This window comes from Electrona antarctica, assembly GCF_951216825.1.
Source record: "Electrona antarctica genome assembly, chromosome: 17".
Taxonomy (NCBI): Eukaryota; Metazoa; Chordata; class Actinopteri; order Myctophiformes; family Myctophidae; genus Electrona; species Electrona antarctica.
The window spans coordinates 35,029,921-35,053,437 of NC_136798.1; the positions used below are offsets into that span (position 1 = coordinate 35,029,921).

Genomic DNA, 23,517 nt, shown 5'->3' on the forward strand with positions numbered 1-23,517 from the left:
TGCAGCTTGAGATAGGAGCTGTTCCTATGATTAGGGACTGTCCCCCGACCCCCCCTGGGGTGTCTAGCAGCATTCTTAACAAAGGCTTGTCTTTACAGTCTAATTGTAAATAACTCTAAGCAGTTTACTCTTCTGTGTGTCACCACAGTATTGCACGTCTCAACTTACAGTTTGTCCTGTGCACAGTCAGTGTGTCAACTGTCTATAAAGTGAGAGTATTTCATCTGAAAGGACACACTTCAAACTACTGGAGGTAAGCTTATACCATCTCATCTTTTCCAACTGCTTGATCACATGCATTTTTTTCTGTTTTGTCTCATTGTTGTGGTTGGCTTTAATAATGAACAATACATTGTTTTCCATTATTATCATCAGCATCATTTGTTCATGAAAATGTTTTTCACAGAAGATGAAGGCGTACATTGCTCTCACGGTGGTCTTTGCTCTGCTGGTTGGAACTGAAGTGAAACCAGCAGCTGGGGGTAAGACAAAACAATCACACTTTTGTCTTGATTACTGAATAAAAGGGTATCTTTGAAAAACAAACGAAAGGACCCGCACACTGTAGGAAACTTGGGGCGCCTATGTTTTCATTTCCACTAACAACAATGTAATACACGTCCTGGATGCCCCTGCCAACTGATTCAGTAGCGCAGCTCTGTTTTTGAGATATTATTGAACATCCATCCATCCATCCATCCATCCATCCATCCATCTTATCCGTAGTCGGGTCACGGGGGCAACAGCTCCACCAGGGTGCTCCAGACTTCTCCAGAGCAACATTAGTGACTTCCTCCTGGGGGATCCTGAGACGTTCCAAGGCCAGTGAGTCGATGTGTTTCCTCCAACTGCGTCTTGGTCTGCCCCGGGGTCTCCTCCCAGTGGGACGTGTGTCGAGGACCTCCCTGGAGACACCCGAGAGGCATCCTAACCAGATACCCAAACCACCTTCTGCGTCCTCCCCTCACTCGTGATATTTTTGAACAAACAATTGTAATGATTATTATCAGAATATAGAGCATTTTGTGAACACCTATTTTAACAAAAAGAAAAACGTAACCACCGTACGCATGGTGTCACATCTGTTCAAATAGCACATGTGGTCCAGATCACAGCAGCACTTGAACTTAGCCTGCCGTGGCAGATTTGTCTGGTTTTCCAGGCTACACTTGAACAAGCCTAGCATTTCACCCAAACTTTATGGGTCTCTCTGGTGCGTTTGTGTTCATAGGCGTGACGGACGCTGAGAAGGAGGAGATTGTGAACAAGCACAACGAACTGAGAAGAGGCGTGCAGCCTACCGCCAGCAACATGCTGAAGATGGTAAGACACTATACTGGAGCTTTTATGCGATATGACATCTTCAACGACACCGCTCATATTAATGTAGAACACATGCAGCTGCATACCAGTTTAATACATTCCGCACCGCCGGTTAGGTTAGGGTTTAGGGTAGGGTGTCGGAATCATGACTGTTGGACTGTTAGTACGTCGGAAAACAAACATGCACGGGAACTCACAGGACAGATACACAGTGATACTGTAGATACACACATACATTAAACGGTAACCAGAAAAGAAGAAAAAAAAATCATATACAGTATATATACAGTATATATATATATATATTAAAAGGTGACTTTCAGGGAATATAAGATATCTAATATAAGATATCTAATTAGTAATTAATATTTCCATTGGGGTCCCTCAGTGTGTGTGTAATGTCCTGTTCTCTTGTTCTCACAGATGTGGAATGAGGAAGCTGCTGCCAACGCTCAGAAACATGCCGACAAGTGTGTCACAAAACACAGCACTGGTGCGGAAAGGAAAATCAGCAGTAAGACCCCTTTAACATTATTAATAACAATAATAATAATAATAATAATAATAAGGGTAATAATAATAATAATAATAATAATGTTATTTAATATAACATGAATTCTTCCATCACGCAAGTATGTGTGATAAATTAGGGTTGCCAACTGTACCTTGAAATACGGAATCGTCCCTTATTTGGAAACTAAAAGGAATGGCTCTTATTGTGTCCGGGTATAGCTCAGTCGGTAGAGCTCTCGCCAGGCGGGAGTGCCTGGCGAGTGCCCGGGAGTGGGCACTGCCTATACTCTGGGTATGCTTGAAATGCTGTAAGCACTATTCCTTATTGCTAATTATTAGTAGGCCTATTAGTATTATTAATTTGGATCGAAAGTGCTTGGGAGGGACAGCAAATAAACAAAACAAAACGTTTTCATGCAAACGTTTTCTGGTTATCATTAAAATTAATGCAGATCAAGCATTGGCGGGAATCAATCAACAGATTGATTGTCTCTCTCTCGCTCTCTCTCTCCCCCCCCCCCCCCCCCCCCCCCCCCTCCCTCCAGCCAGTGGTTGTGGTGAGAACATGTTCCTGTCCAGTAGGGAGCTGTCATGGACCGTTGCTACCCAGCACTGGTACAATGAGGTGAAGAACTTTGAGCACGGGGAGGGATCTGTCAATGGAAAAGCAGTGGGACACTTCACACAGGTACACACATATTCTCTCTGTGCGTGCGTGTGTGTGCGTGTGTGTGCGTGCGTGCGTGTGCGTTGGTCCGTCTGTGGCACCTATTGGCCCGATCGGCGTGAAACTGTGCATGCATACACTCACTGTAGGCCAGAGCAGAGGCCTGTTATAGCGCCACCAGGAGGCAGAGTTCTGTTAAACACATATATTGGATATTACTCCTATACTGGTCCAAACATCACGTGAATTGGTACCCGTTATCTCTATAGTCATGTTATCAAGAGCGACCCATCCGATTTGTCATATTTCATCCTGATTGGCTATAAGACTAATACTTGGCCTGGCCGGATTCTAGTTTAAACCGTGATGTTGTGTGTGTTTCACAGGTGGTGTGGTACAACTCCAACCAGGTCGGCTGTGCCATGACTCACTGCCCCGACGCAGATTCCCCGTACAAATACTACTACGTCTGTCAGTACTGTCCTGCGTAAGTACTCCACCATGTACTACACACACATCACTGGTTCTCAACATCATTACAATTAAACATGCTCTGACAATGCACATGGCCCACCCATCTGACCACTTAACATTACATGGCAGTCGAAAGACCATGGTTTCACGCTTTCAAGATGTTCAAAATAGGCCGTTTAATATCTGATGTTCTGTCTCACTTTGCAGCGGTAATGTGGGTGGAATGAGTGAGCCATACAAGCTCGGACCATCTTGCGGTGACTGTCCCAATGCCTGTGACGACAAGCTGTGCAGTAAGTCACCAAAATATTATAGAGGGTTTAAGACTGAAGAAGAGCAGTGTGCTTGCAAACGTCACTTTTCTGGTGGATGCTACAATAAAGTCTTAGAGGGGAGCTACGGTGTGCAAACTCATCTTTTTGCCTGCATGTTGAAGTTCTAATGGTATGTGGATGTGTGACCTACTTTGATACTTGTTGGTTGCAACAACAACATCACCATCAACTTAATGACCAATTATGTTATTCTCTGTCTGTCTGTGTCTCTGTCTCTGTATGTGTGTGTGTGTCTCTCTCTCTCTCTCTCTCTCTCTCTCTCTCAGCCAACCCATGTCCTCATAAGGATAAGTTTGGCAACTGTCCTTCTCTGAAGGAGAAATGGACCTGCAGTCACCCCACCATCGCAGCCTGGTGCCAGGCCTCCTGCAAGTGCACCACTGAGATCATCTAAACGCCTGATCATATTCCTTATTATGCAAACCTATATGGCTATCATACTATCTGTCTCTCTGTCTCTATCTGTTTATTCATGCTTTCATTTTTTTTATTTCATTGTGGGTTTTATTTTTTTATTTGGGAACCAATGATCTTCTATTCACAGCTGGCTGACGGAAAATCTAGACCTGGATCTGGACCTGGAAAAGAATATTTAAAAATATATGTTTATAGATTGGCAATTTTAATTTTACCCTGGATCCTATAGTTTCCTGAGACACTGCATGGTCTCACTGCCTTTAATGCAGAGTATGTGTTTACCTTGCTTATTGTAAGTCACACTGGATAAGATGGTCTGCTAAATGCCTACATTGTATATTGTAGGTAACTACACAACCCCAAAAGCTTTACCAAAATACAATTAATACAAAATAAATGGCAAGTAATACAAAGCTGTGGTTTTCAAACCTTTTCACATCACGGCCCATTATTTATTCGGCATTTGAGCCACGGACCACCATCATTTTGATGAGATTTAGCCTTGCACACCCAATAAGATTCTGTGCACAATTCCATGCAGTATTGATGTAGTACCATAGGAGAGATAACAGGTAAAATATCAAAATAACTAATAATTATTTTATAATAATTATAATAGCTGAATTACAAGCTTATAGTTACTACGAGCTTATAGTTCAGCTATTCATTTGTCCAAAAAAAGACAAATACATACATAAATACATTATAAATACATTAATTTACAGGTCCTTGACAAGGTCAATGCTTTGAGAACCACTGGCATATACTCTAGGTATAACCAATGGAAATATTACGCTGCGCTTTTAGAAAATAAACATTATAGCTTGAGCATCACAATACTGTCTCTTGATTGTTTTTTATCAACTCTGGACTGAACAGCATAAAAGCACATGGTTTTTATTCTGTCCGTCTGTACCCACCGGACTGATTCATTGTGGAAATGGTGGAAAAGATTTCAGTTTGGACTTTCCAGAACTTCTGTGACTGTGAACTTTGCCTCCTGAGTCCTGACTGTCTGTTTCTGCAATTGGGTCTTACATCTCCTAAGTCGCACCATGCAGAATGGTTATTAACAATGCTATTATAAAACGGTTATATACTACAAGTAAGGTTAATAAATGAGTGTTAAGATTGTGACACCGTGAAATTAAAACAAAGTTGGGCCAACTCGTAAGGAAACAAACTTCAGGAGGTGGTGTGGAGTTGGTTCAGATTTCAATTCTCAGTTCTTAACTTTAAGTTGCACCAACTTACAATTTCACCATTTTTGGCAAGCTACACTGCTATAGATCAAAGTATGAATCAGTTTACAGTGTCCACACCGAGACATGTTTAGAAATCAGATCACGTTTCAAACCACCTAGGAATGTTCATACCTGTAGCTGATAAAAATATATTTAAAAAGTTTCCATGTTTTGTTTTTATGCTTTTCAGACTTCAAACCAATCAAACCAATCTGATAGGCCACAAATTTGATTTGAGATGGCAGTATGAACATAATTTATTTTACAAAAACAGGCACAAAGAAAGCAAAAGTCAGTATTGCAATCGATAAAGGTTGCTTTATTTTCTAAAAGCACAGAGAAGTAGCATGATATTTACATTGGATATGCAGTACATTCAGAACCACTGGCTTATACACCAACTCTTTCATGTTAAGGATTCGTTTGGAGACGACATGATGCGTTTAGATGATCTCAGTGGTGCACTTGCAGGAGGCCTGGCACCAAACTGTGACGGCTTGTTGATCACAGGTATATTCAGTTGCTGTACTTATCCTTATAGGGACATGGGTTGGCTGAGTGAGAGAGAGACAGACAATGACAGAATGAGAGGTATTTTGAGAGGTTTTTTTTTTTTCCATGTCACATGACAGCAGGGAATCCTAGCTTCAAATTGACATTGGTTGTGCAGACTGACCCACTAGTTGTGGAGATATGGATATGATGTCTTGCACAGATAGAGACTTGAGAACAGCCCTGAAAGATTTGCTTTGTTGTGGTCTGTTGCATTTAGGGGGTGGGGGGGGTATTGGAGCTTTGCAACTTGATAGCTTAAAACTAGTTAGAATAGTAAAAAAATGAACCTTTATATAAACACCACCATCGGGGATAACATGTCCACGCTACATTATTGACATGAGTCACGTTATTATTCCCTTCATTTCCATGTCCATTCCAAATAAACCATTATTATTAACCACGTTATGTTGTTAAATGAATGCATTTTATAAACTGTACTTCCTCGTATGCAGAAGCAACATGGACATAATATCAATTACACTTAAACTATTGCATTTATGTCATATTTACATGCCGAGTTAAGCTCTGACATTTAAGTGAAATGTAGCCTGACATTACAAGATTGCTACTATATGGCTTCAGAACATTTGAGGGTTTTTGCCCTCTGGTGGAAAGTTGAAGACAGCACGATGGCAGCCCCTCGGTCAAATCCTGTCACATGTAATGTAACAATCAACAATGATCAACGCAGGTCACACATGCCATTTAAAGGCAGGTGCTGAACTCAAAGAACATCAACAGGCAAAAAGATGAGTTTGCACACTGTAGGCTAGCACCCTTCTACAGTATGACTTTACTGTAGCATCCACCAGAAAGTTGACATTTCAAGCACACTGTTCTTCAGTCTTAAACTCTCTACCATTTCCGGTGACTTACTGCACAGGTTGTCGTCACAGGCATCGGGACAGTCGCCACAAGATGGTCCGAGCTTGTAGGGCTCACTCAACCCACCCACATTACCGCTGCAAAGTGGGACAGAACATCAGATATTAAACGTGATATCTGATGAGACCTTTCATGTCCATCAGCCTCAAGTGGTTCCAAACCTTTTCCAGATCAGGCCTACTTTGAACATCTTGAAAGTGTCCACGGCCATTCGGCTGCCATGTTAAGTGGTCAGATGGGTGGACCATGTGCATTTTCAGAGCATGTTGAATTTTAATGATCCATTCGGACGCCTGGTGGTCCCCGGACCCCATGTTGAGAACCAGTGATGTAAAGTGTGACAGGTGGTGCTGTTGCGGTGTACTTTTGATTGATGCAAATAGTACAGTAGGATAACACAAAAGGCCCTGAGGGCTTGTTTCCACTATGATCCTGCGTATTCAATTAAGACATAGTACACAGTGGTGGGACAGTAGTACTTACGCCGGACAGTAATGACAAACGTAGTAGTAGTTGTACTTGGCGTCGGGGCAGTGGGCCATGGCACATCCCAACTGGTTGGAGCGGTACCACACAACCTGTGCAACACACAACAACTTACTGTTTAAACCAGTTTTCCTGTCAAGGACAAGGCTGTCATTTGGGGTCTAAGGGGATGTTAAATAACACACACACACACACACACACACACACACACACACACACACACACACACACACACACACACACACACACACACACACACACACACACACACACACACACACACACACACACACACACACACACACACACATTTCAATGCTAAGCTAATACTTGCCAATACAAGTATTAGTGTCCCTAGGGGCAACGACACTAATAAGCATTAGTAAGCACTAATATGCATTAATGCTTACTTAATAAGCATATTCAATGAAACAATCAAAAACAGTTGAGCATTTCTTCTAGGACTGGGTGTAAGTGTACCTGGGTGAAGTGTCCCACCACGCTTCCATTGATGGCCCCTTTCCCGTACTCCCAGTCCTTAATCTCACTGTACCAGACCTTGATAGCAGTGTCCCATGTTCTGAAGTTAGTGCTCATGTACAGGTTCTCCCCACAACGAAGTTCTAGAGAGCGAGAGAATGCAATCATCTTAGAAATCAAATCATGTGGATGTTGGGAACCACTAGCCACAAGCAACTCTTAGGGCAGATTCAGAACATGGTCCCGGGACCACTAGGCAAATGTTGTGATTAGTGGGAGTGCTGCGTACCCTCGGAGAGGATAATCTATTAATCACATTACCACGCATGATTATAAATTAATGTTAAGGGGTCTTACTGCCGTTTCTCCTTTCCTTCCTGGGGCTGTGTTTCATGGTGCAGTTGTTGGCCCATCTCTGTGCGTTGGTGGCAGCTTTCTTGTTCCAGCTCTGTGAGAGAGACAGGAAGTTAGACACACTGTCTGAATGTGAAGCAGGACATTGCTGAAAAGAGCACAAACGCTCTACATACCTGCCCTGGGTTGTAAATAGATGTGTACGTGTTCTGTACATTTCCCATAGCATTTGACAACGGCATACAGCTGTATGCGTTTTACATAATGAGCGATGTTATTAAAGATGCCAAATCAAACCTCCAGTGGTGTCTTACCATCTTCAGCATGTTTCTGGCCGTCGGCTGCACATCTCTTCTCAGCTGGTTGTGTTTGTTCAGAATGCTGTCAGCTATAGTCGTGTTCTTGTGTTTCTCAGTGGGTTTCCGTTCCTCCGTTGGTTTTTGGTTTTTCTGTGGGTTTCTCTGTGGGTTTGGGTTTCTCTGTGGGTTTGGTTTTCTCTGTGGGTTTGGGTTTCTCTGTGGGTTTGGTTTTCTCTGTGGGTTTGGGTTTCTCTGTGGGTTTGGGCTTCTCTGTGGGTTTGGGTTTCTCTGTGGGTTCGGGTTTCTCTGTGGGTTTGGGTTCCTCCATGGTGGGGTTGTCTCTGGTTGATCCGTCCACACAGCCAAGTATAAATCACAAAATCAGACGTTATACCATAAACTGTAGATTTAGTTGACTAACTCAATACTAGACTAAAGGTAAAACATTTCAGATGACTACAACTAAAGGAATTTTATAAAAACAAATTAGCTGTCAAAATTAATTAATTGGATTTGGACTGTGACAGTATATCCACTCTGTCACTGTGCTGCTGTGCTGTAAACAGCACATGCTCATGAGTTCACAACTTCACACTTGTTGAGTGGTGTATTGGTACAAACAATATACACATGTTTAAGTTAGTTATTCAAGAAAGCTATCACAAACAAATAAGGATAGCTCTCTCTATCTCACCTTGGTGCTGGCAACCCTAAATGTGTCCAACTTTCCTGTATTATAGTGTCTATTCTGTCCTTCTTTCCCTTATCCCTTGTTCAGTTGGTTTGAACCATTTTGGCTGCAATCAGTGGTTGGCTACAGGTGTGTTTCCTTGGAAGCCTATATAATGACCTGAGCCCCATTTGGACACATTTAGGGGTTGCCAGCACCAAGGTGAGATAGAGAGAGATATCCTTATTTGTTTGTGATAGCTTTCTTGAATAACTAACTTAAACATGTGTATATCGTTTGTACCAATACACCACTCAACAAGTGTGAAGTTGTGAACCTATGAGCATGTGCTGTTTACAGCACAGCAGCACAGTGACAGAGTGGATATACTGTCACAGTCCAAATCCAGTTTTAATTTTGACAGCTAATTTGTTTTTATAAAATTCCTTTAGTTGTAGTCATCTGAAATATTTTACTTTTAGTCTAGTATTGAGTTAGTCAAGTAAATTTACAGTTTATGCTATAACGTCTGATTTTGTGATTTATACTTTGCTGTGTGGTGAAAAGAGCCAATCTGAAAGTTCAGATATTTTTGGCTAAAATTGAATTGGACTAGGATGTTTCCTTGTGGATTTCACCAGTGGTGGAAACTAACTAGGTTGTACTTGAGTACAGTTTTGAGGTATTTTTACTTTACTTAAGTATTTCCAATATCCAATACTTTTACTTCTACTCCACTACATTATTTCACAGCTTTAGATAGTTACTTTGTAGATTTTGATTATTATTACAAAACATATTTGGAAATAGCCGATGCAAGCTCACAATGTGTTGCGATGTGACGCATTGAGCTTGTAGATCTATTTTCAAAAGGTTTTTACATATTTGAAAACCTGAAATGAGACATTCTGCATAAAGAGTTCTTTCTACTTTTGGTACATTTTGATGCAATACTTCTACTTACTAAAGTAGATTTAAAATTCCAGACTTCTACTTGTAACAGAGTACTTCTATATTGCAGTATTGATACTTTTTTTTAAGTAAAACATTGGAGTACTTTTTCGACCACTGGTTTTCAGAGGATGAAGGTGCACATAATGCACATTGCTCCCACGGTGCTCCTTGCTCTCCTGGTTGGAACCAAAGTAACAGCAGCTGGGAATGCAAAAACTGAGGGTAAGTAGTAGTACAAATATTGGGCAAAAACCTTTGCCTCGATTAAGCAATATTACACGAGGGTGTGCTTTATAATGCACGCTTATACAATAGAAGTACAACAGTTGCCCTGAAAAAAACACGTTGACTCAATTTCATTTAAACTAAGATACTCGCTAAAATTACATTTTTTTACATTACAATTTTTAATTACAGAAGTAGCCACTACAACCACAAATGTCCCAAGAAAATCGCTAACCTATAGCGACAGTCGGTTGTGCTCTAGGAGAACAGGGCTGATGATTTTATTTTTATTTTATTTGGCGGCCATCATGCATGGCTAGATGGCCGTTTCAACCAATCAGATTGCTTCCTCAAAGCGATTAAAATAAAGCTGCAAGGAGCTATAGGCCAAGTAATGCCCTCTACAATATGCATTTAGGCGTAGTTTTGTCCACATTCAAAGTTCTTGCCAACTGGGAATTTAGATTATGGTCCAGAGATTGTGTAATGTGTAGAAAGTTAAGGTAGAGTGTGAAATGTTTTCAAACTACTCAAAATGGTAGAAAATCTAAGGGCGGACCTTATGGGTCACAGTTTCAGTGACTAGTTCCTCAGAGTCGTACAGTATGTGTAAGCAAGTTCCATGTTTGTAGGCCAAATGAGGCAGTGGCACAATGTATTTCTGTTCAAAGTTAGCATTTTCAAATCATTTCTGTTGGAGTTAAGATTTATTTAAGCACTGTTTACTCTCTCCATCCATCTACTTCTTCCTGTCCACCTACTGTACCATATAGTACCAGAGCTGACCTGCTACACTGGCGACGGCAGTGACTATCGGGGGCGACTAAACAAAACGATCAATGGGCTGATCTGCCAGGCCTGGTCGTCCCAAACACACAGCCGCACAAAAGAAATGTACCTGGGAAAGTAAGAACCAATCAAACTATGTACAGCATCTACAGTATCTAGCTGTCTGCCTGCCTGTCTGTTGGTCTGTCTACTATTACCTGTATCTGCCTTCTTATTTTTGTTAGAGGCCTGGAAGAAAACTTCTGTCGTAACCCAGACGGTATGCCGGGGCCATGGTGCTACACTAAAGGAGAGAAATGCTGGGAGTTGTGCAAGGTCCCCAGATGTCCAGGTAACTTTGAGTTGTGCAAGGTCCCCAGATGTCCAGGTAACTTTGAGTTGTGCAAGGTCCCCAGATGTCCAGGTAACTTTGAGTTGTGCAAGGTCCCCAGATGTCCAGGTAACTTTGAGTTGTGCAAGGTCCCCAGATGTCCAGGTAACTTTGAGTTGTGCAAGGTCCCCAGATGTCCAGGTAACTTTGAGTTGTGCAAGGTCCCCAGATGTCCAGGTAACTTTGAGTTGTGCAAGGTCCCCAGATGTCCAGGTAACTTTGAGTTGTGCAAGGTCCCCAGATGTCCAGGTAACTTTGAGTTGTGCAAGGTCCCCAGATGTCCAGGTAACTTTGAGTTGTGCAAGGTCCCCAGATGTCCAGGTAACTTTGAGTTGTGCAAGGTCCCCAGATGTCCAGGTAACTTTGACCACCGTCTTAGGACATTTCTGCTGAGGATGAGTAACAAGCCCTCATCTCTCTTATGATTCACTGTACTGTTTGCAGAGAAACACAAAGTAACGCAGTTAGTTGGCATGTGATGAAAGGCAGTATTTAAATCATGTGGGCCAACCAAGATACATGGGTCTAAAATATGAAACACTTTGTACGTCCACTAATGAGTCGGCTGGCGACCGGAAGTGCAGCGGCGGCCCAAGCTGAACGCGGAAGGGTTGGATGCATATAGCCCATATTTTCCTTGATGCAATTTAAAGTGTCAGTGTTAATTAGTTTCAACGAGGGTCAGCTGGACAGTGACACACGCACACTGTGTGTCACACTAGCAGCTGTGCTAGCTGAACCAAAGTGACTGGAGTGAATATGACTGAATACATGATAATGTTTACTGTAAGCTTACATTTCATATCACAAAAACATATAGTAAAAACTCCTGTCACTGTAACCAGCAAACAAAATGTGTATATATACCGTATATCTAGAATTGCGATTCTAATTTGAATTGATTTTTATTTTTTTAAACCTCTTCTCACAATGTATGCTCGCAAGTAACAGCTGTGTTACTGTTTATCTGATGTATTTTTTTCCCTCTCCTCAGCACCCTTTGACTTGACCGATGTTGACAAGCAGAACATTGTGATCAAGCACAACCAGCTAAGAAGAGATGTGCAGCCTCCCCCCAGCAACATGATGAAGATGGTAAGACACTACTGGAGCTTTGATCTGACATCTTTAATAACATTGCTCATATCATGTAAAACTCATACAGCTGCAAACCGTTGTCAAATGTTATGAGAAATGCACAAAACACATCTTCATTTACCCAGGGCACATATACGGAGTAGGAGTGCTTCAGCAAATGTTCTTATCGTACTTGCTTCAGTCCTACTCCTTTTCGAACAATTCCTGTTACTTTTATTGGAATTATGATTATATTGTGCATTATCCATTATGTTGTGTTTTTCTTGTTATTTTTAATGCATTGTATATTTTATATTGCCGTTTTAATGTTTGGAATAAAACATTCACACACACCTGGAAGTTGCCCAGTACAACCACTGTTTGTGTCTAACTTCCTGTGTCTCTCGTTCTAAGACGTGGAACGAGGAAGCTGCCGTCAATGCTCACAAGTGGGCCATGAAGTGCACCACGAACCAGAGCCCTGTGGGAGAAAGGACCACCAGCAGTAAGACTCATTTTACATTAATTGATGATCATCACGCATGTATGTAGTAATTCGGGTTTCCAACGGTCCCTCACTTGAAATACAGAATCGTCCCTTATTTGGAAACTAAGACGCAAGTGAGTTCCCTGAACTGATATCTGAATCAGCTTTATTGTCACATCACAGTTTTACCACAAAGTACAAATAAAGGGTTTTCTTTTTCTTATATGTGGGCCTTAGATCATGATCCTGAGCTTTGCTACAAACTGGGAAAAGCTAAGACCTTTTCAATTGTACAAAGGGAAAGGTTTTTTTAAACTAAAAGGTTTATTTTACAAGGTCCAAAAAACATTACACCTGAGATAGATAAAGGTGCATCTCAACAACATGACTCACAACATCCACATGAATTGATTATGAAGGTAGCTGTAGCTTCTCTCACTGTTGTAGTTTCTCTCTCTGTCGCGCTCTAGCCGATGGTTGTGGTGAGAACCTGTTCAAGTCCAGTGTAACGAGAACATGGGACGATGCTATCCAGGCCTGGTACGATGAGATTAAGGACTGGGAGTACGGGTCTGTCAATGGAAGAGTGGTGGGAAACTTCACACAGGTACACTTAACACCCACTGCTAGAAGAAATGTGTCTTTGAATACTTTACTCGGGCAACTTCATTTCTTTCTATAGCAACCCCAAAACCTTGCTGGGCTACTCCCACAGTTTTGACAGCAAACACGTCTCTTTCCTGTATTATAGTCTCAAATCAACCGGCCGTATGCGTCCAATTTGCAGAGTGATACTGTATACTACTTATTACCAAATTAATGCATTTTCCCATTGACCTGAAAACTCCCAAGTTTATTTATTCAGTCCAGAGATCTACACAGGAAAAAAAATGAATCAGTCGACCTCATGGGGGCACTAAAACAGCCCAAGTTACACAAGTATTGGCATAAAAGATGTATGTAGCAGCTAACGTCCCCTGAGGCCGTAAATGACGGCCCTGTCCTTGACGTGAACGTTCTAGAAGCGCTGGCTTAAACAGTTGTGTTGCACAGGTTGTGTGGTACAGCTCCAACCAGGTGGGATGTGCCATGGCTTTCTGCCCCAACCACAGGCTTCAATACCACTACGTCTGTCATTACTGTCCAGCGTAAGTACTACTGTCCCAACATTTACACATACAGAACCTGTGTCACTACTGTACTTTTAGTTTATGCCTATATGAATTGAATACACGGGACCACAATGGAAACGAGCCCCTATAGGGCTTTTTGTATTATCCGGCTTTCATACTGTATGTTGTGTCCCTCATTTCAGTGGTAACTACCAGAACATTCCCCCCTACAAGGTTGGACCATCTTGTGGTGACTGTCCCGATGACTGTGATGACAAGCTGTGCAGTAAGTGCTTAAACAATGCATAAGGAGAACGTACCTATTTTCCAACACCAACACTTACACTAATCCTCATCCCAATAATCCCAACCCTATAATAAACTGAGGTAATGTAGGGCTGACAGAACAGAGCCCTTATGTGTTTAATACTGATATTTCACTGTTCCATTATATATATATATATATATATATATGGAAAAATATGAATTTGCGCACTGTAGCTACAGTACCTTCTAATGAGTGACTCTTTCTGTCATTCTCTGTCCCTGTCTCTCTCCATCTCCCTCGCACTCTCCTGGCTGGAACTGAGCAGCTGGGAACGCAACATTAGAGGGTAAGTAAAAACCATATAGTACAAATAAATACCAGTAGGTGCAAACGTTTGACTCGATTACGATTTAATGAACAATTTAAAAAAATATATATTGTTGCAAACAGCTATGTGGAGGGTGGAGGCCAAGCAATGCCATCTACAATATGTATTGGCTGCTGTAGGATTTATTTTTCCATTTTGCAAGAACAGGCCAGATTACAAAGGCAGGGATTTGGAAGAGTAGAGATGTTCATTCATATCTGTATTGTTTACAAAAACATGCTTTCTTTTTAGCACCTTATTAGTTATTTCTTTATTGTTTATTCTGTTTTTTTATTAATGAAATGAAAGTCCCACAACTCCTAGTCACGATGAAAAAAACCATAATGTGAAACCAACGTTTTGGCAACAAAATGCCTTCTTCAGGGTATGTGTCTATGGAGTTAACAATCGAAGTACACCACGTTAGTGACATCACAATATCATCCCGTCCCCTAACCACCGCCCACCTGAAAACCAAGCTTATTTGATGAATGTGTGGAAACATAAAAACATAATTTTAACACTTTCTGTACACTTTTTGAAAAACATATTTCTCCTAGTATCTCCTAATAGTATAATCATAGTACCTGGATCATTTATGCATTGAGATATGCATAAAATGGCTTATACACGTGTGGGACATGCAAAAGTAGGTGTGCCTGATTTTTGTTTTTTTATGGGCAGGGAGTTTACACGCATCACAAGCTCATATTGGCCAATTTTCTGTTTTAGCCCAGGCCCTCCGGGTACTCGAACTTTGATTGGCTCCCACAAAGTTTGAAAAATTGATATGAGCACATCTGTGAAGAAAGCTAGTGGTATGCATTTATTTTGCCAACGTTACCAAAGTATTAGCATTTTCAAACAATTGTGATTGGGCTGCCCTTCGGAGTAAGATTTATTTATGCTCGGTTTACTCTCTCCATCTACTTCCCGACCTGTCCACCTACCATAGTACCAGAGCTGACCTGCTACACTGTCGACGGCCGATACTACCTAGGACGACTATCCAATACGATCAATGGGAGAACCTGCCAGGACTGGTCGGACCAAACGCCTCACACACACACTCGCACAAAAGAAAATCACCAATACAGGTAAGAACCAGCCAAACATCCATCTATGTACAGTATCTAGCTGACTGTCTGTTGGTCTGTCTGCTAGTAACGTACTGTACCAACCTACTTATTTTTTTGTCAGAGGCCTGGAAGAAAACTACTGTCGTAATCCCGATGGTGAGCTGAAGCCATGGTGCTACACCACTGACAAGTGGAAACGCTGGGAGTACTGCCAGGTCCAGAAATGTGGTGATGCAGGTAACTTTGACCACTTAACGCTGACTACTGTACTGTTTGCAGAGAGTTTAGCTCAGTTTACTGTCTTGTTACAGAGTCTGAGATCTGTTATTTTTCAATAGCTAAAGTATAACCTAATGCTTAAAACACCAAGTGGTTCCCGCCCTGAATGGGTTAATACATTTAAGACTGGCATAACTTCCGCAGCCAGGGAGCTCAGACAGCTATTTAGGACCCCATGCTATGCACCAAAGAAAGGAGATCTACAAGTTCACATGCATGTGCGGAAGTAATAGCCATGTTACTGTTCAATATCGGATGTTTTTATTTTCTACTTCTCAGAAGTGGAAGGATCAACCAGAGACAACGCCACCATGGAGCAACCCACGGCCACAGAGAAACCCAAACCCACGGAACCCACAGAGAAACACACGGAACACACAGAGGAACTAACGGAGGAACCCACAAAACCCACAGAGGAACAGAAACCCGCTGAGAAACCCAAGAACACGACCGCAGCTGACAACATTCTGAACAAACACAACCAGCTGAGAAGAGATGTGCAGCCGACCGCCAGAAACATGCTGAAGATGGTAAGACACTACTGGAGGTTTGATTTGGCATCTTTAATAACATCGCTCATTATGTAAAACACATACAGCTGCATGCCGTTAGCCGTCAAATGCTATGGGAAATGTACAGAACACGTACACGTCTATTTACAACCCAGGGCAGGTATGTAGAGCGTTTGTGCTCTTTTCAGCAATGTCCTACTTCACATTCAGACAGTGTGTCTAACTTCCTGTCTCTCTCACAGAGCTGGAACAAGAAAGCTGCCACCAACGCACAGAGATGGGCCAACAACTGCACCATGAAACGCAGCCCCAGAAAGTTAAGGACACTCGGCAGTAAGACTCCTTAACATTAATTTATAATCATGCGTGGTAATGTGATTAATAGATTATCCTCTCCGGGGGTACGCAGCACACCCACTAATCGCAACATTTGCCTAGTGGTCCCGGGACCATGTTCTGAATCTGCCCTAAGAGTTGCTTGTGGCTAGTGGTTCCCAACATCCACATGATTTGATTTCTAAGATGCATTCTCTAGAACTTCGTTGTGGGGAGAACCTGTTCATGAGCACTAACTTCAGAACATGGGACACTGCTATCGAGGCCTGGTACAGTGAGATTAAGGACTGGGAGTACGGGAAAGGGGCCATCGATCGAGAGAGTGTGGTGGGACACTTCACCCAGGTACACTTACACCCAGTCCTAGATGAAATGCTCAACTGTTTTTGATTGTTTCATTGAATATGCTTATTAATTAAGTAAGCATTAATGCATATTAGTGCTTACTAATGTTTATTAGTGTGGTTGCCCCTAGGGACACTAATACTTGTATTGGCAATTATTATTATTATGTGTGTGTGTGTGTGTGTGTGTGTGTGTGTGTGTGTGTGTGTGTGTGTGTGTGTGTGTGTGTGTGTGTGTGTGTGTGTGTGTGTGTGTGTGTGTGTGTGTGTGTGTGTGTGTGTGTGTGTGTGTGTGTGTGTGTGTGTGTGTGTGTGTGTGTGTGTGTGTGTGTGTGTGTGTGTGTGTGTGTGTGTACTAAGGGTAAAAGTTAACATCCCCTTAGACCCCAAATGACGGCCCTGTCCTTGACAGGAAAACTGGTTTAAACAGTAAGTTGTTGTGTGTTGCACAGGTTGTGTGGTACCGCTCCAACCAGTTGGGATGTGCCATGGCCCACTGCCCTGACGCAACTACTAAGTACAACTACTACTACGTTTGCCATTACTGTCCGGCGTAAGTACTACTGTCCCACCACTGTGTACTATGTCTTAATTGAATACGCAGGATCAAAGTGGAAACAAGCCCTCAGGGCCTTTTGTTTTATCCTACTGTACTATTTGCAAAATGTATTCCATCAATCAAAAGTACACCGCAACAGCACCACCTGTCACACTTTACATCACTGGTTCTCAACATGGGGTCTGGGGACTACCAGGGGTCCGAATGGATCATTAAAATACAACATGCTCTGAAAATGCACATGGTCCACCCATCTGACCACTTAACATGGCAGCCGAATGGCCGTGGACACTTTCAAGATGTTCAAAGTAGGCCTGATCTGGAAAAGGTTTGGAACCACTTGAGGCTGATGGACATGAAAGGTCTCATCAGATATCACGTTTAATATCTGATGTTCTGTCCCACTTTGCAGCGGTAATGTGGGTGGGTTGAATGAGCCCTACAAGCTCGGACCATCGTGTGGCGACTGTCCCGATGCCTGTGACGACAAGCTGTGCAGTAAGTTACCGGAAATGGTACAGAGTTTAAGACTGAAGAACAGTGTGCTTGAAATGTCAACTTTCTGGTGGATGCTACAGTAAAGTCATACTGTAGAAGGGTGCTAGCCTACAGTGTGCAAACTCATCTTTTTGCCTGTTGATGTGCTTTGAGTTCAGCACCTGCCTTTAAATGGCATGTGTGACCTGCGTTGATCATTGTTGATTGTTACATTACATGTGACAGGATTTGACCGAGGGGCTGCCATCGTGCTGTCTTCAACGTTCCACCAGAGGGCAAAAACCCTAAAATGTTCTGAAGCCATATAGTAGCAATCTTGTAATGTCAGGCTACATTTCACTTAAATGTCAGAGCTTAACTCGGCATGTAAATATGACATAAATGCAATAGTTTAAGTGTAATTGATATTATGTCCGGTCCTCAAGCCGTGAGCCAAATTCGGCTAATAAGCTAATTTCAATACTAAGCCATTATGTTTTTTATAAAAACATAACGGCTTCTTTGCTGGTTTTGGAAAAAAAACAACCATTTCTGGATTTTCTTTGTTGGTCCGGAATGTTGAGTGCTGGCCTGAGATTGTCTAATGCCGTATGACGCAGGCATCTGTGATTGGCTTTGGCAGTTCTTTTGCTTCTGTAAATGTGGATAAGTACAGTTTATAAAATGCATTCATTATAACAACATAACGTGGTTAATAATAATGGTTTATTTGGAATGTACATGACATGAAAATTAAGGGGGGTGTTTATATTATCTTCAGACTCCACCATGACCCGTAGCACTTGCCCTAGCCTAGCCCCCTTAGATAGCACTTTATGTATAGACTTAGATAGTATTTTAAACGGACTTATAGCTTGTTACATAGACCGCACTAGAATTGCATTTTTATGTAGTCATAGCACGTTATAGAACACATGTATAATATAGTATGTATAGTTTACTTAGAGACTCCACTGTTACGTTCTTAGTTTACGCTTGAGTCATGACTACTTTTTATATATGTGATGTATGCCATGCTTTTGTTGTTTGTTTTGTTATTGCTTAATGTAAATCGCTCTGGATTAAGAGCGTCTGCTAAATTGTAAGGTTAATTTCTTTACTATTCTAACTAGTTTCAAGTTGCAAACCTCCAATCTCTCTCTCACTCAGCCAACCCATGTCCCTATAAGGATAAGTACAGCAACTGTCCCCCTCTGAAGGAGAGATGGACCTGTGATCACCCCTCCGTCAAAGTTTGGTGCCCGGCCTCCTGCAATTGCACCACTGAGATCATCTAAACACATGCCGTCTCCAAACGAATCCTTGACATGAAAGAGTTGGTGTATAAGCCAGTGGTTCTGAATACTGCATATCCAATGTAAATATCAGGCTACTTCTCTGTGCTTTTAGAAAATAAAGCAACCTTTATAGATTGCAATACTGACTTTTGCTTTCTTTGTGCCTGTTTTTGTAAAATAAATGATGTTCATACTGCCATCTCAAATCAAATTTGGTTTCAGGTTGGTTTGATCAAGTCTGAAAAGCATAAAAACAAAACATGGAAACTTTTTAAATATCTTTATCAGCTACAGATATGAACATTCCTAGGTGGTTTGAAATGTGATCTGCTTTTGAATTCTAAACATGTCTCGGTGTGGACACTATAAACTGATTCATACTTTGATCTATAGCAGTGTAGCTTGCCAAAATGGCAACTGCAAGCTCAAAAGTGTAAAATGCAACTTTAAGGATTTAAAGTTGCTACAATGTGAAATTGTCAGTTGGTGCAACTTAAAGTTAAGAACTGAGAATTGAAATCTGAACCAACTCCACCTCCTGAAGTTTGTTTCCTTATGAGTTGGCCCAACTTTGTTTTAATTTCACGGTGTCACAATCTTAACACGCATTTAATTAACAACTTAACCTGATTTGTAGTATATGACCGTTTTATAATGGCATTGTTAATATTAACAACCATTCATTTGCCGTTAAGGCACTTATAGGATGCTTATTAACTGTGTAGATGCATTGTTGACATTTGTAGTAGTTAGACAATTTATTATAACCAATATTTTATAAACCCTGTCTGTGGTGCACACAAAGCCCAATTAGATGCTGAAATGACAAACACATTTCTAAACTGAAATGACCCTACAGATAAGATAATTAATAAAAGCCTTTAAGTCGCTTAAAGTTGTTTCATAGCATTGCAAACACATTGATTCAGTCTCACTAACTTGCTTATTATGTCAGGTGTTCCTTTACCAAGTTGTGTTATTTACATTACAACTAACATTACAAGTTAGTTATTTTGCAGCAGTGATAATTCTGTCGACTAAAACTTCATGTTTGGTTGTGTGCAGGTGTCACTCTCCGAAAATAGCTGTGAGCTTGTAGATATCTTCGGCACACAGTCGAGTATGAATCAGGCATTTCTTGCAACGCCATGACGGCCTGCCAAAAGGTTTAGTCGACTAAAAAATCAACGAATCCACTCAGACACCAGCCTCCACTCTCTGCGGTCACAGAAGTTCTGGAAATGACGCAACTATAAAGTAAAAGTCCAAACTGAAATCCTTTCCACCATTTCACTGTTTTTCCCCACAATGTATCAGTCCGGTGGGTACAGAAGATGAACAGAATAAAAACCCATACATAAACACCCACCTAGTGCCTGTGTGTATTTACTGTCACACAATTGCCAAATAAAGTATTAAGATTTGCCACATCTTCATTTTGCAGAATAATCAAACAATGCCCAGAGGAACTATAGGTCAACGTCAGTTAGTTTTATTGTAACCACTTCTAAACAGGTGAGGTCAGGTTACGGGACGATCTACTGAGGGCCAGAGAAACTGGAGTTTTTATTCTTCAAACACGTCTAGTGCTGTCACATCATGACATTTATACTTGACGAGTAATTGTCATACAAATAATGGCGATAAGGCCATTATGTCATATTCACAGGCTTACAGTCTAAACAGCTGAGTCATGTGACAATCTACTGTAGTCAATGGGCTACATGCACACAGGAGTTTCTTTTTTGCAGAGCCTGGGTTTCGATGGGCGCTGATATGGGACGCTTGTTTTACAGCGCCGGCGGGTTTAGCCTCACAAAAGCTATGCCTAACCCTAACCTGTAAAACAAGCGCCCCCTCAGCGACCCCATATGCACACAAATACTCTTATAAGTACTTCCTACTTCCGGGCAAGGATAGTCTAAGAAGGATGAGACGCGAAGACCGTACGGGCGACGCCATGTTGCTTTGGAAGGAAAGAAACATGCGCAATGGGCTATATGCAGCCAACACTTCCGCGTTCAGCTTCCTTGGTCTCAACTGCGCATGTTTCTTTCCTTCCAAAGCAACATGGCGTCGCCCGTACGGTCTTCGCGTCTCATCCTTCTTAGACTATCCTTGCTTCCGGGCAAGGACTATTTAAAGAGAACGGGAAGTGAAGACCGTACGGTGGACTCCATGTTGCTCCCTGGAAGGAAAGAAACATGCACGGTTGAGACCAGGAAGTTGTACATGACATATGGCACAAATGGCCCAGCAGATGGCATGATGCCACTGAAAGGAGAGATGTTTGTATATCATGTCACGTCATTGCATTTTACCTTTTATATTATACGTTTTAACAGCAAGTGGATAAGTAAGTTCCAGCATGGATCATCACAGACAGTAATGTTGGTATGACATATGTACAAGCATCTCTCCTTTCTGTGGCATCACGCCATCTGCTGGGCCATTTGTGCCATATCTATGATTTGTCATGTACAACTGCAACTGTGCATGTTTCTTTCCTTCCAGGGAGCAACATGGAGTCCACCATATGGTCTTCGCTTCCCGTCCTCTTTAAATAGTCCTTAAGCTTCCGGGCCCCTTCCCTACTTCCTTCACAGGTGTTACGGCTGATACTAATTAAGGCTCTGTTCCAGTTATTGTGCAGTGGTTCTCAAACCTTTTAATTTCAAGGACCCCCATACAAATGGAACCAAAAGGACCCTGGGCCTTACGGGTCCATTTGTACACTTTCAGAGCTTCACACCCATACAGGGCCATTTGGAACTCACTCAAGGACACTTTTAGACTGCTTTTACACGGCGACCATCTCCAGCTAAAACGGCAAAGTCCCGTTGCGTTCTCATATTTTATTGACCCTTTAGACGAGAACACACACTTTATGAAAACGCTATTCTATTTTGCTATTCAACATTAATGTTACATTATAGCTGAATATTGGATGTTAAAAAAAAGAATTTTAATAATATTGATCTGTGACCATTAAAGTCTCTCTAGAAACTAAAGAGACACGACAGTAAACAATACCGTATATTTCTCCATTTCCATTGGGAAATGTGTTGGAGAATAGTTAGTAGGCATATAGAAAATAGAACATTACAAATCTATAACAAATCAGAACACAACGTGGTTGTGGCCGTCGCTCGCTGTCTGCTTTCTATAACGCAGGTGACAGAGAGGCTGACAGACAGCCCAGAGCATGCAGGCAGAGCGCGCCATGGGATGGTTATATATTTTATAATACATTAGGCTACATAAACGCTGCTGCCGCGGCTGCCACCTATCACAATTAAGGCATTTTATTTACATCATGGTTTTACATTCACCATCGCTGATGAGCAGCGCTTTGTAGGCGAGGAGGGAGGCTTGTTCAGGAACTCCATTATATCATAATTATATGGCTCTGCATCAATGTAATAATATATGCGCTGCGAGCCAACGTGAGCCATGATGTCATAAGTTTTGCGGATTCACCGTTTTGCCTGTTTACACGGAGAAGGGATAAAACGGCGTTCTCAAAGATTTCCACTCTGGGAGGTGGTTTCACTTTGTTGCGTTTTCAACTCCTGAAAACACCATTCTCGTCTAAACGGACCACAGCAAACGATACTTTATTTTGCCGTTTCTTATGAACACCGTTCTCGTGTAAAAAAACACCTTAGACCCACTGGTGTAGCAGAGTGTTTTCAGTGAGCAAACATCCACAATAGCAGCACCCGTGTTTGACCAGAATGGAACAGAGCCTTCATTAGTATCATCGGGAAATAGGGAAGCGGCCCAAGTTCTTTCCAAAATGGCGTGCATATAGCCCATTGGAAGGCTTATTTGGAGAGACAATGTATGTATCCCTTTGCTAACAAATACTCTCAGGGTTGCTCAGCCTTTTCTGAACATTTCAACCTCAAAGGTTTAACTGAAGGACATTTTGTGCAATAGGAGTAAATGTACATTTTAATTAATTCATTGTAAAGGTAGGCTAAGGCTACACATGCAGTGAGTAACTCTCATTATACTCTCACGTGTATTGTGCACAGAATATATTGAATCGTGTTTATATATCTTTTACATGCAGTTTCCCCTCACAATTTTGTAACCCATAGGGATTTTGCTAAGCACAATTAGAACTCGTCTATCTTGTACAATGTGTCTTATTGGACATTAATTGTAGTCAGGAATATGGAGTCTCCAACAGAGATTCAACTCCAACAACAGGCACTGCAAGGAAATTTGAAAATATTTGAATTCTATTCAAAAACGTTTGACGTATATCTTA

The 23,517-nt window shown here is 41.7% G+C and overlaps 2 protein-coding genes across 2 annotated transcripts; one reads left to right on the plus strand and one right to left on the minus strand.

Moving 5' to 3' along the window:
• The first annotated feature begins 221 nt into the window (after positions 1–221).
• Positions 222–19,378, plus strand: LOC306941088 (uncharacterized protein). The gene is made up of 26 exons (XM_079526394.1): positions 222–253; positions 407–482; positions 1,232–1,323; positions 1,747–1,837; positions 2,382–2,524; positions 2,890–2,990; positions 3,185–3,270; positions 3,579–3,684; positions 8,843–8,927; positions 9,785–9,881; positions 10,658–10,790; positions 10,898–11,004; positions 12,038–12,138; positions 12,535–12,625; positions 13,078–13,214; positions 13,661–13,755; positions 13,923–14,005; positions 14,313–14,333; positions 15,310–15,451; positions 15,555–15,670; positions 15,992–16,242; positions 16,467–16,557; positions 16,760–16,905; positions 17,357–17,457; positions 17,876–17,961; positions 19,111–19,378. The coding sequence occupies exons 2-26, from the start codon at positions 410–412 to the stop codon at positions 19,236–19,238; spliced, it is 2,703 nt and encodes a 900-aa protein (XP_079382520.1). The 5' UTR covers positions 222–253; positions 407–409; the 3' UTR covers positions 19,239–19,378.
• LOC306941581 (cysteine-rich venom protein TEL1-like) lies at positions 5,432–8,335 on the minus strand. The gene is made up of 6 exons (XM_079527120.1): positions 8,051–8,335; positions 7,740–7,830; positions 7,383–7,525; positions 6,900–6,994; positions 6,408–6,493; positions 5,432–5,527 (listed from the first exon to the last, which is right to left on the minus strand). Exons 1-6 carry the CDS (start codon positions 8,060–8,062, stop codon positions 5,490–5,492), a joined length of 465 nt encoding a protein of 154 aa, XP_079383246.1. The 5' UTR covers positions 8,063–8,335; the 3' UTR covers positions 5,432–5,489.
• Positions 19,379–23,517: the final 4,139 nt, after the last annotated feature.

Coding starts and splice junctions, on each gene's coding strand:
- LOC306941088 (XM_079526394.1), top strand. CDS start 410: ATGAAGGCGTACATTGCTCTCACGGTGGTCTTTGCTCTGCTGGTTGGA. Junction 2,991..3,184: donor GTCTGTCAGTACTGTCCTGC/GTAAGTACTCCA, acceptor CTCACTTTGCAG/CGGTAATGTGGGTGGAATGA. Junction 16,243..16,466: donor CCAGAAACATGCTGAAGATG/GTAAGACACTAC, acceptor TCTCTCTCACAG/AGCTGGAACAAGAAAGCTGC.
- LOC306941581 (XM_079527120.1), bottom strand. Junction 7,526..7,739: donor GAAGGAAAGGAGAAACGGCA/GTAAGACCCCTT, acceptor CTCGCTCTCTAG/AACTTCGTTGTGGGGAGAAC. Junction 6,494..6,899: donor GTTTGTCATTACTGTCCGGC/GTAAGTACTACT, acceptor CCCACTTTGCAG/CGGTAATGTGGGTGGGTTGA.